General features: G+C 42.5%; 1 protein-coding gene across 1 annotated transcript; it reads left to right on the forward strand.

The window, feature by feature from the left end:
- Nucleotides 1-1,239: 1,239 nt before the first annotated feature.
- Nucleotides 1,240-14,502, forward strand: ASB14 (ankyrin repeat and SOCS box containing 14). Its single transcript, XM_018556272.1, has 9 exons — nucleotides 1,240-1,361; nucleotides 1,922-1,974; nucleotides 3,905-4,036; nucleotides 5,283-5,441; nucleotides 6,176-6,421; nucleotides 8,596-8,767; nucleotides 10,790-11,333; nucleotides 12,324-12,477; nucleotides 14,324-14,502. Exons 1-9 carry the CDS (start codon nucleotides 1,240-1,242, stop codon nucleotides 14,500-14,502), a joined length of 1,761 nt encoding a protein of 586 aa, XP_018411774.1.
- The last annotated feature ends 1,819 nt before the right edge of the window (nucleotides 14,503-16,321 follow it).

The following is a 16,321-nucleotide window of genomic DNA, read 5'->3' on the forward strand; positions in this document are numbered from 1 at the left end:
AAAAACACACTTCTTCACAATGATACTGCAGTTATTCTAAGACAATTCTGGCTTTGTATAAAACAACCATTCCAACCAATGCATGTAAAATTAGCCACACATGTTACAGTCTGATCCTGCAACCTATAGATCTACCAAGGACCATGTAGTGTGAGTGGCTGCCTGATTGCAATAGAGCACATTGTTTAAAGTACTATTAAACTCTCAAACTTTTTCTCGATATTGAATCCAGATCCAACAAATATATATTGCCCAGCAAAGTTTTTCTTGATATTTTTGCCCAAGCACTGACAGTCATCATGTTTCCAAATGGCTGGCTCCAACTCTCCCTGTTCGGTTTCCATGCTCTTCCTGTCCAGTGATCACACAGGGGGCATGGTCTACAGCAGTTGTCAATTTACTAGCTTGGAGGAGGGGGAAGGAGGAAGGCAGAGTGGGGAGTGGAGGAGTGTCTTGCCTTGCTGTGGTTGTATGTTTGTGAGGACACACAGCTTACTAGCACACACAAGGGTGGCTTCATAGGACCCTGCAAGGGAAAGGATCCGCCCTAAAGGCTTGTTCACACCAAATGCAGACCAGATCTGCATGAATTTCTGCACACGCAGTGCAGTGTTATGCCGTGTTTTTTGCAGCGTTTTTTATGCGTTCCGGGCCGTTTGTGTAAAGGGCGTTTGCATGCATTTTGGTGCATTTGCATGCGTTCCAGAGCTTTCCAGAGGAGGAAAAATAGAGCTTGCTGCAGTTTTTTTACATGCTCTGGAACTGAACGCTGCGGTGTGAACTAGAGCCCAAAATACCATTGGAATACATTGGACGCAGTTTTGATCCGTTCTGTAACTGCTCTGCTCTGCTCCTGGAAGGCGCTTGGTGTGAACTAGCCCTAAAACAGGATATCAGGGCCAGTGCTCAGGGGACCAGCTGATTCTACAGGAAACTAAAACTTTTAAACATCAAGAAGCAGCATCCATTGTAAGTGATTTCATCAGCATGTGAAATATCTTGAAAACCTTTTGACTTTAATATCACTTTAAGTAGAGTTCCTAATACCGAATATGTTAATATACCTAATGAAGGTTGTAGCATGTGTGGCCAGCTTTAGAGACAGTAAAAGGACACAATCTCTTATGTCATTACCAGTGTTGTCTGGGGAAAAGATAATATTATATTACAGTGCAATATTTTCATTGCATTGCAAACTAGATTTAAATGTCATCTTTCTCCTTCAGTGTTCTCTAGACGATGGACTTATCTACGTTCAGCGATGATCTGGATGACGATATTGCAGCCCAGTATGTTATACATCAGAGTCTTCAAGAGGCCTTCAGGAAGGATTCTGTTGTGGATGCCATTGAAAACAGCAGGTAACATTTTGTTTGCATCAATATGATCGAATGAATATATCTTAACTGTGTATCAAACACCCAACATTCTACAATGTCCAAAGCATAAAGTGTTTGTGGTTGGCTTTTTTTAATATGGCAGTGTACAGAGCAGTAATGATGTATGATACTCTTTCACCACCAATCAGACTGAACCGTATGTTATTTTAGAATCATCAGACTAAGAAGGACTTCCTAATGGTCACTTTCTGTATAATGTGATGGTTTTTATATCATTACCACAATTTGTATATGAGATGGAAGGATTTTCATGGGGTTCACAAAATTCAATATTGTTTTAGATTTGGGGATATCAGCGCTAAACACACTCTTACACAAATATTTCAAATATTTCATTTTATTATTTCAATTTAAATTAATTTTCTATATTGTATGGTTTTATTTTTCATTATTTGCATAAAAGGGATAAATTAAAGTACTTCCATAGATAGCATTGTATAATGATATCAAAGAAAATGTAGAAATCCAAGTGATACAAATTTTATAAGATTAACGGGTATGTGATCTTCTCTTTATCTCAGCACCTATTCCATGAGTTCAGACCACAGCAAGATTGTGTCTGCCATTCAAGTTGGTATGTGACTTTAGCTTTATATGTGTTTGTCTTATGACTTTGTTCTATTACAGTGTGTATTCTCTTATTGTCTTAAGGTAAAACATAATTAACTGGTGTGTTTCATATGGCCTGACCTGCCGCCCGGGTTCCTGATTGGTCTGGAAGCCAGGCTGCCTAGCAACAAGTAAAGCCAGCTTCCTAGCCAATCAGGAAGCTGGGAGCCGGGTCATAACTCTCCACCCGGCTTCCTGATTGGAAAGGAAGCCGGCTCCATGCTCCCTTACGGCATTGCTGGTCAGAGGGAGATCTCCCTCTGACCGGAAGTTCAGGTATCGGAGCATTTGGTCGAGTACGAGTACTCGCCCAAATACTTGGTATCGTTACCGATACTAGTATCGGTATCGGTGCATCCCTATGTTTTACCAATAACTTTTTTTTTAGTTTTAGATGGAGTGGCTGTTGATTAGAACCACTGTCATGTTTTTACTTCTATCTTGGGCTCCAATAGTTAGGTTTCCCTCATTTACTGTCTCAGTGACAGTATGTTTATCCAACAGGAAGTGAGGAAAATCTGCAACAGGGACTGCAATAAAAGCTGAAAACGGTTCAAGCTTTCCCCTATTCTATTTTTATTTCTGTCTGTGTTGCTGTTGAAGATTTAACACTTCCACTCTGGTGAAACTGTTGTCACCAGGACTTAAAAATAACTGTATGAGGCAGAACCATGGCACTCCAGTAAAGGGGTCATGTGACTCGAATCACATCACATGTACCGATCACTTGACCCAGAGCTGTGTACGATAGCTAATAAGTGAGAATATGGACCCTTCAAGATTCCGAACCTCCCTCCCTAATTTCTATTAAAGGGTGCTCAACTTTAAAGCATATCTAACCTCTTCTCCCCCAAAAACAAAAATGTCCCATACTGCAGCTTTTTAGTCCTTAGATGTAGAGGCTGCATTAGCTTTATTTTAGGCTCTTTTCCCTTTCTTTTCACCAAGTACAGGCCCGTCTTTAATATTGATCGGACCCTGGGCAAACATTTTCTTGGGCCCCCTCGGGGCCACCCACCAAGAAAAAAAAATGTAAAAAATGACAAGATGATTGTATATCTCCCTGAAAAGCTCACTCAATTTCTGTTCTGTCCTTCAATATATGTGAATAACATGATTGATAGAATTACAATGCATGATAGTAGAAAGCCATGATTAGACATAATTAACCTGAACAACCTCCCTCTCCTGAAGAATATATACCACATCCATTACAGCGCCCCTAAGCGCAAAACGTTGAGAGAAAACTAGGCTCCTCCTCTGTTAAACCTTCAAAAACGCTGTATCATGTCAAATTACAAACAATCATGTCTCTGTTAAGTCTGATTATCTAATCATGTTAATTATGTCTAATCATGGCTTTCTACTATCATGCATTGTAATTCTATCAATCATGTTATTCACATATATATGAAGGACAGAACAGAAATGGAGTGAGCAGGTGGCCAATGCGGACTGCCAGGTGGTCAGCGCGGGATCTGTGGGGGCTCCCTAATAATCAGTGGTGGCTCTGTGGTAGCTCCCAGGTGGGTAGATCGGGGTAAGTGCCCTCTTTGCCCTGCGCTAAAGACGGCCCTGACCAGGTAGTTGTGTGAATACTTCCTGTCCTAGAGTGGCTACACTGACTCCTCCACTGTCTGTATGGAGGGAGCCACAGTTGACATCCAGGCTGGACTTCAAACATGTCTTTCTCTATTCATTAGATTAGTAGTGTACAAAATGAAAATAATATTGTTTGTTCAGCTCACAGGAAGTGACAAGGACAAGGTATTTCTAACAAGATCAATAGTTGGTTTTTACTGTACTAGCTGAAAGTGTTCTTAGCTTGCAAAGTGAAATCTAACACAGCCAGTCAGCCACCGCATCTAATTACTGACACTATTTATGTCTTCCAGGTGATGAGAAGACTTTAACAAAACTAAGTGACCAGCACTCTGCCTTCCTGGAGACTGACGATCGAGGATGGACTCCACTTCATGAGGCGGCAGCTCAGAAAAATAAAACTATTTTGGAAATAACGTTTAAGTGTAAGTTTTGTATTATGAATGAAGTCTAACAGTGAATGTGGTTTTCATTCGGGAAACTCCATTCATTCTAAAATCAAACAAAATTTCTAATGGCATTCTACAAGTCTCTGCTGGCATTATCGAATGTTCTGATGAGATTTTTCATATGAACATTCATACCAAAATCTACCAGTGTATGGCTTAAGGCTCCCTTTCAATGTTCACATTTGTACTGTATTGGTGGGCATTGTAAGCCAAGCAGCATTCCCAATCATTCTAGCAGCACAAATACCCCACTGATCATGATGGTAATGGTTTGGCTAGCTTTGACATTTTAATAAAGGGATTCTTTAATAAAACCCCTTCCTGGTGTCAGGCAGCAAAATGAATCCGAACACACCTGCGATAGAGAAACATAAAAACAATGAGTGCAGAATAGATTTACAATATAAAAAAAGCTTAGCACTGGTATTTTACAGCAAAAATATACCATCTATCTATCTATCTATCTATCTATCTATCTATCTATCTATCTATCTATCTATCTATCATTCAGTGGGTCGCCGCATGCCTTCCACTTTTCTAGGTAAGTGGTTCCTCTGCCTTCCCCTAGCAGCACTGTCAGTGTCAGCTTGAGGTGGGATGGCTTGGGGCTATGGCCATGAGGGAGCTTCATCCACACGTGCTTTGCTTACAGCTCCTTTATGTGTCCTATAGAGGTACCTGGACCAGAGTGACATCACATTCTGGCTCCCGGCACCTCTACAGGGCACGTAAGGGAGCTGTACAAGCAATGCACGTTGGAATGAAGCGCCGTCACAGCACAGCAGCCCACACTGGACCCCAGGCTGAGGATCCACTCCAGTTCTAGTAAGGTAGGGAGACTGGGTGTACCTTAAAAAAATTAAATAAACATTTTTTTTGTGTGTGTATATGTTATAATGTGAGATTGTGAGTGTGTGAGAGTGTGTGAGTGTGTGAGATTGTGTCTGTGGTTGTGTATGTATGTCAGTGTTTTTGAGGGCCAGTTCACAATAGTACAGCGCGTTCCATTGCAGTGCAACTTGGGTCGCGACTTAATGACCAAGGACAAATGTGGGTCCTGAGGTTACACTGGTTGAGAACCACTGATCTATACAGTATATATATAGATAGATGCTGGAAGTCTCCCTTAAGTATGACATTTCAAATGTTAGTCCATGTGTTTAGGTAAACTGATTTCCTGTTCGGTCAGGACAAATGATTGACACGTTGTATCTTATTTCAGCTTCTAGTTATAGTGCTTGGGAGCAGGAGACACTAAAAGGTGAAACCCCGCTGTTCCTGGCTGTGGACAACTGTAGACTAGACAACATCACCTTCCTGCTAGCAAATGGCTGTGATCCTGATGCTAAGAATGAAGCAGAGGATTCACCCCTTGTTATAGGTAATGCAAGTGTTATTTTAAGACATATCTTCCATCCAAAATACAGAGAACCAGGCCTTCCAAGTCAGTTTCTTTTTATATGTTTAGTACATATTTTTTAGTAGTACATATAATATTTAAAGGAGTTGTAAAGTCCCAGAACATACTCTCCTGTTATAACATCAGCATTGTAATAGGAATACATACTAGAGTTGCTTTTGATAACAGAGTAGAGTTGCTTTTGATAATGCAATCAAAGCTTACGTTAAAAAATCCCTTCTCTGTAGTGAGAGCTGCTTTCTTGTCTCCCCATCACTTTCACCCACTTCCTGGATTTCCAGTGTGCTTTACGTCTCTTTCCCTGCTGCTTGATGTGATACAGTCCTGATTGCTCAAGACTACATATTCCATCATGCATTGCTTCCAGCAAGCACTGATAGTGTTACATTGTTCAGATGTTGAGTTGTAGTTCAGAAGGCAAGCTGTGTGAGATTTTTACACAAGGAAGTGCATATTCACAGTGCTGAGTGAAATTGTGTCATTGCATTGAGGAAATAAATCCTATGGGCATCTTCAATAAGTTTACAAACTTCTAGAGTGATATATTTTTTAGGAGTGGGATAGAACTTATGGAAATTCTATATAGATATACAGATTTATTTTTAGCTTATTTTTTTTATACCATAGTTACCCTTTAATAGTATATTTATTAGTATATATGGTTTATGCCAAAAACGGCTCTTTTATTTTTTCAGCAATACGTCATGGGTCTTATGACATTGCGTCTTTGTTATTGCGTCACAATGCAAGTGTAGACTTACGATGTGCTGATAACAGAACAGCTCTCCACGAAGCAGCAAAACTGGGCCGCAAGGACATTACGCGCTTTTTGCTTCAGTCTGGGGCTGACCCTGACTCTGCCAGTAACTTTGGGTTTACACCACTGGCCTTGGCTGCACAGCAAGCACACACAGATGTCATGGAGCTCCTCATTATTAAAGGTAACAACAAAGCTTCTCAATCACACCTTACACAACCATGTATTGGTCAGATGTCCAAACATATAACCAGAACAAGGCGGCTGGCTCCTTGTTTTGTTGTATGACCAGGAAGACTAATGAGGTGCTCAAGGTGCAATCACCTTCACAAGCAGTGATGACGTTCTGGAAGCTTGTAATGAACATTTACATACATTGGAAGACGTTTGGTGTCATCAACTGCCCAAGAATATGGACTGGAGTATGCTGGAGTGATGAAAACTAATTTGCATCAGTATCAGAAAGTTGCTCATATATGAAATGTGGGGCCAATGCTTTCAGACCTGAATAGTCTTATCTGGGGTCTGAATATCATTCAGGATAGGGTCCTCTTTAGGGTATGACCTAAGGCTTTAATATCTACAGTATACTCCCAGGCCAGATATACAAATTTACACTGTACTATACATTTATAGACGCAATAGTCTAGAGCTGCAACAACTAATCGATGTAGTCGATCAAAATCAATGATTAGTTTACTCTGCTTGCGGCTCCACACACGACCCGAGCCGCATTCCGCGCACCAAACGACAGCCTCTTCTCCTCTCCTCCCCGCTCTGAGCTCCCTGACGCGCCGCTGCCCGCCAACGATCAAGGGGGAATGGCACCTGACAGGCTCACAATCTCGCATCTAAAAGTAAAAGTGCCTGCCCCCCCACATGGCGGTAGTTTTTTAAAAATGTATTGCTGGGATAGTGGGAACTGTTGTATTCTCTATAGCTGATGGTACATTGCGCTGTATATGTACCATCAGCTATAGAGGAATACAAATCCCAGCAATACATTCTACACTGTATGTTTATTGTATTGCTGGGATTTGTTGTATACCTCTATAGCTATAGAGGAATACAACAAATCCCAGCAAATGCATTATACAGCGAAATGCAGAATACCGCCAGCTATAATGTACTATTGCTGGGATTTGTTCACCCTGTTTGCGGCTCCACACACGACCCGAGCAGCACGCCGCGCACACCTCTATAGCTGGTGGTATTCTGCATTGCTGTATAATGTATTATTGTTGGGATTTGTAGCCCTCTATAGCCGGTGCCATTCTGCATTCATTGCTGTATAATTTTACACTTTACATTTCACTATATTGCACACCACACTTTTGTTTTTTACTTCCACCGCTCCAAGCATGCTCCCATGATGCACTACAATCTCAATACAAACTAGTAGTCCATCACTGGAGCCATTTTTTTTTAAATCCGATTAACCGATTAATCAAACAATAATCTGCTAACTAATCGATTTTTAAAATAATCGTTAGCTGCAGCCCTACAATAGTCAAGGCTCCTGATTTTACAACCATGACCTACAACAAGACTACTAGAAGGAGAATAGAATAGCCACTACAATGCTCTACCTGTTCAACAGAAGCTGAGATAAAATAGACACTGGGATTGAGTTTAATAAAGATCATTTCTGTGGTTTACTGGTCCTAACCTGATTTAGTATATTATGAGTATGACTATTTCTACTGAAAAATGTGTGGCTAATAACTATTAAGGGAAAAGCCACTTTTTTACCCCTCTGCCACCTATGGGCATAGACCTCCTGTGCCTAATGGTAAATCCAGCTTTGATAAAAAGAAAAAGTTAGTGTTTATTTGATGTAAACACGCAGATGTCACCTATACCTATCCAAATTACAGGTATCTTTTTACTTAATAACCCAAACCATCCTCTCCACTCTTCCCCAATCCTCCTGCTCTCTAGTTCCCTCATCACCTCCTCCCATGCTCACCTCCAGGACTTCTCCAGAGCCTCTTCCATCCTCTGGAACTTCCTATCAGAACCTATCTGGCTATCTCCTGCTCTGTCTGCCTTTAGGCGATCCCTGAAAACTCACCTCTTCAGGAAAGACTATTCCATCTCCACCTAAAAACTGAACATCTACTCCTTCAATCAGCTTATCCCTTACAGTTATTACCTTCTGTATCACCTGCCCCTCCTTGTAGATTGCTCTAACCAGCAGTGTCCTTCTAATCCTTTTGTATTGTATTGTATTGTATTGTAACTGTTCTGTCCCCCCATATTTTGAAAAGCGCTACACAAACTGTTGACCCTATATCAATCCTGCCTAATGATAATAATACCTAATATATGCTACATAGTTTATTTTGCCGCTAATAGGAGCCAGTGTTCTGGCCCAAGCATCCGATTCCGCATCAATCCTCTTTGAAGCTGCTTCCGCCGGTAATCCAGATGCTGTGTCACTGCTCCTGGAATACGGAGCCGAGGCCAATATACCGAAGCACTCTGGACACTTACCTATACACAGGGCAGCCTACAGAGGACATCTCTTGTGAGTATAAGGACAGAGGGTGAACAAAGGCTGTGAATGTATCATATCTGCTTCTGCTATTGCCTGGGCTTCCTTAGCCTGACTGCCAGAGCCACCAGGTCCCAACCTTCTATTTTAGTATCCCTGGTAGAAATTTTAAAGGAAGTGGCTTGTGTTTTTGTGGCATCTCAACATCCAGGAGCATCGCTAACCATTCTGCACAATTTGACATTGTTTGTTTGATCTGTAGTAAACACTTTTTTGGAGCCTGATGCAGGTTTTCATTGACTTCAATGGGACAACAGGTTTGGAAATTTCGAATTCCAGTTCACAAACTTTTTAATACATTTTTGTAATTACAATGGATCAAACTTTTCAGAAATTCTCTTATCTCCTAGAAACCACCCAGGTGTCATCATGTACCTCATATGACTAAAACAAACAGGCAGGAGTAATATGCAGTGCCCCCTAACAACCAATTACATTTCACCTAAGTAAAGGTAGACCACTTCAAGATGAATTCTGATTGGTAGCCATGTGTACTGCACCTTATCCATGCGACCCTACATGTTATGTATCCTGCGGTGTCCCCGATGTGCTGGCGTTGTGAGTCCGAAGAGGGTTCCCTGCTTCATGTCTTCTGGGATTGCCCGAAGGTTCAGCCATTCTGGCCCGGAATTGCATCTGCGATAACAGATATCACAGGCCATATACTGCCCTTCACGCCGTCGTTCTATCTTCTCCACCTGGCACCACTCTCCCGAAAAGCCTATAAACGATCGCTGTTGATCCACTTGCTGAACGCGGCCAGAGCCTGCATACCAGTCTTATGGCGACAAACCCGCCCTCCTTCGGTGGGCATGTGGGTGCGGCGGGTGGAGGAGATTAGACGGATGGAGGATTTGACAGCTAGTCTACGGGAGTCACAGTCCAAATATGTGGCTACCTGGGGCGCTTGGGTAATGTTCACGGGGTCGGCAGCCTTCGCAGCGATGTGTGGGGTGGACGCCGGAGATTGAGTTTCTGCCAGTCTGGGCCACCCATTATGGAGGGTTGAGTAGACCGGGGGCCGCCGGGGCGTTGGACTTGGTCTCATATTCTAGTTCCCCTTCTCCCTCAGTTTTGTTCTACTTTCGCTCTATGTTTCAGTGTTTGTCTCTGTTAGTCTTTTATGTGCTGTCGGGGGGTGATCGTGGGGGGCTTGGCCGCCCATAATGTGGGGCTGGGCCCAACAGCTCACCCTGACATTAATGTTGGTTTTACGTTAATTCACCTAAAAATTGCATTAAGGGCGGGGACAAATGTGATTACTGGACCTGATATCACATGTTACCATGTTTGTATTAAGAGCCGCACTGTCCGTTGTTTTGTTAGTTTGCGAGACCATGTGGCCTTCGCGTGAGCTCCCATGCATTGTACCCCACCCTTTTTGTCTATAAATAAAGAATTTGAAAAAAAAAAAGTTTTACTGCTCTCCGTGTCCTCTCTTGGAAGGTATCCCTTCACTTCCTGTTCTGAAGACCACACAAGAAGGATAGACCTCAATGGAGACGCAGACAGCAATAAAGCTTCACACAGGTTCTAACTCCTCTGATCTCTCACAAAGAGTTTCTATTCACTTTCTGTTGCGGTGACCGCACAGGAAGTACGAGGAAATCTCCCCTTAAAGGGGTTGCAGACAATAGTAAACAAGAAGAAAACCATTGCAGGGAGCCCAACACTCCCCACTGTATAAAAAATAGATCTAAATGAAATAGATGTGATACAATTGAGTTATATGTAGAATGTAGACAATCATTTAAAATCACATCACTTTTATTTATATGTAATAAAAGCTACAAAAAGATATGAAAATCAACACATTTCCGCATGATTTGCTCTTAAGGTGTTAACAAACCTGAATTGGCTCCTTTAAATTGTCTGTATATGCGACTGTATATATACAATACAAGCAGTATATGACCTTTTGTATAAATAAAATTTTAGTCACATAGTGTTAAACCCTTATATTAATGTGACCTCTGTTGTGTCTTTCACTCACAGAGCTCTACGTTTGCTGATCCCAGTTACAGACATTTCTACAATAAAAAGAAGTGGCATAAGCCCCGTTCATTCAGCAGCGGCCGGTGGACACCCGGAGTGCCTGGACCTTCTCCTCAGATCTGGATTTGATGTAAATTTCATGCTGGCCCAGAGGGTCCGCAAGGGCTATGATGATGAGAGGAAGTCCGCCTTGTACTTTGCTGTCTCGAACAGTGATATTCCCTCAGCAACGCTCCTCCTCAATGCTGGAGCTCTTCCAAACCAAGACCCTGTTAACTGCCTGCAGGTGGCATTACGAATGGGGAACTACGAGCTGGTTAACCTGCTGCTCCGCCATGGAGCCAATGTGAACTATGTGTGTAAAGTCAACCCCCTCCACTTTCCATCAGCCCTACTGTATGCTTTCAAGGATGAGGTAATGCTAAGGATGTTGATGAACTATGGATATGATGTACTCAAATGTTTTGAGTGCCCTCATGGGAATAATGTGCACTATATCTGTGGATATGAAGGATGGACTCCAACTGTCATCAAGGACACCATGGTATGGTCATATTAGATAGAATTGTCCATTTATTTTTGTGTCACGGTTACAAAACAGATTGACCAAATGAAGACAGATTAACTGATTGCTCACAGATAAGATAGAAAGGAGTTCATGTATTTAGGCCCAGTAGAAAGGATTGTAGGCTTGGGGTCTAAGAATGATCTCAATGTCACCCTGTGATAGGCTGAGATGTTCAGGGATTCAGTTGCCTCTTGGAGTAGAGTGTTTCTAATGATTGGGAGATGGCAGGTAAGAGTTTAGCATCTTATAAGGAAAGCTGTTATGGTGATAATTGGGTGTAGTGGTCAGAGCCTCATTTTATGTTCTTCGTATGTTCAGTACAAAAGCCCTAATGTAGCACATCATGACAGAAATACGTGGCTGCCATTGCTGACATCCCAAAAGTTCTACCTGTTTAGCTGTTATGCTGACCGGATGGCTTCAATATATTCTGAACGAATGACCCAAAACACATAAACAGAACAGGAAAGTCAGTATTCTTTACGTCACACTTATTCCAGGCCAGGCCAGTGACTCAATGAAGCAGGTTGTTTAGACAGGCAACTAGTTTTTATTTTATATAAGGAAAGGCCAAACTCCATGTTTCTTTTAGGAGAATTGCGTATAAGAACTTGAGCATCAGAGGTGAGGACAACAGTTGCGTGGTAGAGTAGATACACACAACTGAACATTCCATGTTCCTCTTTGCATAGTTTTGACTGAGGGATTTCCTTTCACTGTCCTTATTTTCTGCAATTTACCATCTTTGATCTCCTCGAGTTACTACAGACCTTGGACATGATCCTTTTCTTGTAAAAGCAAACATTCACAGGTACTCTTTTGGATGAGCTTTCCTCATTTGTGATTATGGACATTTAATCACTTAGGTATAGTCTTTTCACGGTTGTGACTCTTGGTGGCACAGTTCCAGACAGCAATAGATTGGGTTGTAATCTGTTACTTACACCTGTCATTTCCTTTGTTTAGTTCTGCGAGGTCATAACCCTGACTTGGCTCCGGCACCTCTCTGGTAATGTGGTCCGGGTCATGTTAGACTATCTTGACCATGTGGAGTTTTGCTCTAAGTTGAAAGAAGCTCTTATGAAGCAGAAACTCTGGCCAGAAATCCACTACATAGCAAGTAAGTAATCTTCTATTTTTTTGAATATATTATTGGACGTTTGGACGTAAAAGAGACTCATTATACTTATTTCGTTCTTATGTACAGATAGTTTCTCATAAGTGGCTTTTCTTCTCTCACTCGTCATTTAGCTGTCAGATGGCCAACATCCAGTCAGTAAGGGTTTCATGTAGTTAGTAACTCTATACTCCAAGTCTATTGTTATATGGCCTGGGCAAAAATACATTGTTCTGATGTTTTGTATGCATTCATTCCCTGCACCTGTCACCTGAGTTGTATTAACCAATGGGGCTCAGCCTGCAGGCTTCAAAGCCTGACAGAGGAAACACACATGTGTCACATTAAACCTTTGATGAGCTTTTGCAGTGATCACTTGACTCAAGCCACTCATACACTGTGACTACAGCATATGGCCAAAAATCAGTTAACACGCTTCTGAACAGACTTTAGGTGCTCCCAGTAAAAGGTAAGGTTAATGCAGAACTAAACCCTCCTATCTGCCAAGGATGGTGCCATCTTAGCCTCTATTGAGAGCCGACATAGGCACACTGGCAACTGTGACAGTTATTGACAGAGGTATGCAGTGAATGTAGCACATACACTGCATACACAGGCAGAACATAAATGAAAACACTGCAGAAAGCATCATGGGTATGTTTGATTAAGGATTTCATATTTACTGAACATTTCTAACAAGCTTTGACTTGGGAAACAAATACTGCTACAGCATACAGAAATATTTTAGATGACTGTGCACTTCAAGTACTGTTTCAATGTGAGGTCTGTTGTGATGGGTTAGGCAGGCCATTGAAATAACTGAGCTGCATTAACACAATGCATATTAACTGGCATGTGTTCAAAGCAGCAGACCTGACTGGTGTGAACGGGCCCTAAAACATGTGGCAACGGTTTGAGAAAGGCTCTTTTAGCGTGACTGTGCCTCTGTGCACAAGCCTAGATCCATTCATAGTAGACATGGTTTGATGAATTTGGTGTTGAGGACCTGGGTGGCCTGCAAAGAGCCCTGGCTACAACTCTCTTGAACACCTTTAAACATGGAATGTGAGCCAGGTCTGGTCTTCCAACAGCTATACATGACCTCTCAAATGTTTTTTTGGCTGTATGAGCACAAAGTCCCCCAGACACACTCAAACATCTTGTGAAAAGTCTTCCCAGATGAATGGAGGCCGTTATAGCTGCAAAGGGAGTGGGACAACTCCATAATAATGTCCATGGTTTCAATACGGGTGTCCAACACGCTCATATAGGTGTAATGGTCTGATGTCCACAAACTTTTGTTCATAAAGTGTACTTTCTTGTCCTATGTTATGAATGGTGGAATTGTACGTGCTGAGCAAACAACTGCCAGACGTTGGACAGATCAGATTTAGTATCTCTTAATGACTTCAACAATGTTGCTGTACCTGTGCAGTTTGTAGTTCACATGACATGGGCACACTGCAGCCATGGTGATTGTACCATGACTGTGCTCATAAGGGGGGTATCACATTGCAGTGTGTCTAGGGGTGCAGGAAAGAAAAAATCTGGTCCTGAATGTATGCGTAACAGTATTACCAGTAAAATAATTTCTACGCGGACATTACGCGGACAGATTCCGTGCATTACGCGGGCAGATTCCGTGCATTACGCGGGCAGATTCCGTGCATTACGCGGACAGATTCCGTGCATTACGCGGACAGATTCCGTGCATTACAGGGACAGATTCCGTGCATTACGCGGACAGATTCCGTGCATTACAGGGACACTTACTAGGATATGTGATAATATTAGAAACATGATATCAGACTATCTGAAGACTTCACATGCATTATATGTTGTTTTCCAGCCAATCCACGCTCATTGAAGCATCTGTGCCGTTTGAGGATTAGGAAAAGTATGGGGCGGCTTCACCTGCGCTGTCCTGTTTTTATGTCATTCCTTCCTCTACCAAACCCCTTAAAGGACTACATCCTGTACAAAGAATATGACCTATATGGACAAGGGAAATTTGCACGACCCTGGTGAGGAGCCATTCATCATGTTGGAAGCAATTGGTGAAATTCTCCGACTTTGCCAGAAAGCCTTTGGAAGAGCAAAAGCAGCAAATGTCAAGAGGGAAGACAAGTCCACTTGGCAGTACGTCAATTTGCTCAAGGAAATATTTGTCATGTGTAACTAATGACTGGTGCTTGGTCCATAGGCCAGTGGTGGCGAACCTTGGCACTCCAGCGTTGCCAAAACTACATATCCCAACATGCATCTGCCTCTGGGAGTTATGTCTGTGGCTGTCAGAGCCTTGCAATGCCTCATGGGACTTGTAGTTCCAAAACAGCTGGAGTGCCAAGGTTCGCCATCACTGCCATAGGCATATGCTCAACCGATACCAGTCCAAATGTTTTGTTTTTGCTTCCTCTTCTGCCATAGAAACAGACTACAAATGCTTTTCATGTGCCATATGAGATTTGGTAGTTTGGCTCAGTTTTATAGTTTGGACAAGTCCTACATTTCTATAAATAATAAGAGCTTTTTTTAAGCTGCACAAAAATGAAAGTAGGTGTGGCTTGTTTGTAATGGGGTACATCTTAAAATGAAGGCGTGTCTTGCCCCATAAATATAATATCCAGTTCTTCATGAGAAATTATGACATTTGTACGTATACAATGGTGACTGCAGTTACACAAAGATGGATGTTCATGTTTGTTACCACAGAGAGCTTAGTTACAAAACAGGGCTGCTGGGTTACTGTGGCAACGTTCCATGTTACCAGGCAAGAATGAATGTAGAATAACGAGCACTTCGCTCGATTTAGAGAGGCAAAGCTCATTGCCAATGTGAATAAAGAGACCGGCGCTTCTTCCAATCTACCTAATCATGTAAAATATTCTATTGAAAATCTAATGGTAACCCAACACATTTCAGAGCGCTACATTCCCTTCCTCAGGGCTGACTGCTGTGTGTAAACAGAAAGCAACAGGAGAAGTTAACACCCCTCTTAGCAGGGATCCAGCACGATGAGACCAGCCAACGCGCAGTGACTACTCTGTCTGGAGCAAGTGATTGTGAGTGCTTTTTATGAGCTGTGTCCCTCTAGCTGTTGTAGAACTACAAGTCCCATGAGGCATTGCAAGGCTGACAGTTACAGGCATGACTCCCAGAGGCATGTTAGGTTTTGTAGTTAAAGCACAGCTGGAGGGCTGGAGTTGCCCACCCCTGATCTAAAGATTCACCACAGCTGACAGATTGGGGTCAGACTCCGGAAGAACCCACAGAATTCTGCTGTATGGCCAACTTGGAAACAGAGAGGGGGGAATTTATCAACACTGGAGCAAAAAAAATCTGGAGCAGCTGTGTGTGGCAACCAATCAGTTTCTCTCTTCAGTTAAGATTTGAAAATGAAAGAGATAAACAAAGGAGCAAAAACACAGAAATGGAGCACTAGCGGGTTGGACTGGGGTGTGTATAACAAAAATTGTACTGCTAAGGCTTCACTAAGCCGATCACCCGGGATCTGTCAGCTGCGCTCGCATACCAACTCCTGCACAGCGCCCTCAGCTGACTTGACACAGACCGAGTGCCGTCCCTCACTACCGCGGTCACAGTAGCTCAGTTTGGGCTCGCTACTTTTGGGTTCCTCTTGACTCTCCATCACACTGCCCAGAGCCAACACCCCTTCAGCAACATCACGAACAGAGTGGCCTCTCTCCTTCCACAGCATCTCTCCCTGGTAGACGAATCCTCCCAAACAGCACATCAACAGACACCACGAGAGTCCAGATCCTCCGCACAGGCCGCCCACATCCTGATTCCTGGATCCACATGTAAGTACCATTACATTCATTCTCTG

Source organism: Nanorana parkeri, unplaced genomic scaffold, assembly GCF_000935625.1.
Source record: "Nanorana parkeri isolate BGI_ZX_2015 unplaced genomic scaffold, ASM93562v1 scaffold231, whole genome shotgun sequence".
Taxonomy (NCBI): domain Eukaryota; kingdom Metazoa; phylum Chordata; class Amphibia; order Anura; family Dicroglossidae; genus Nanorana; species Nanorana parkeri.

Excerpts from the sequence above, each read along its gene's own strand:
- ASB14 (XM_018556272.1), top strand. The coding sequence starts at position 1,240 with ATGGACTTATCTACGTTCAGCGATGATCTGGATGACGATATTGCAGCC. Across the intron at positions 1,362-1,921 it reads GATGCCATTGAAAACAGCAG|CACCTATTCCATGAGTTCAG; the intron begins GTAACATTTTGT and ends TCTTTATCTCAG. Across the intron at positions 12,478-14,323 it reads AGAAATCCACTACATAGCAA|CCAATCCACGCTCATTGAAG; the intron begins GTAAGTAATCTT and ends GTTGTTTTCCAG.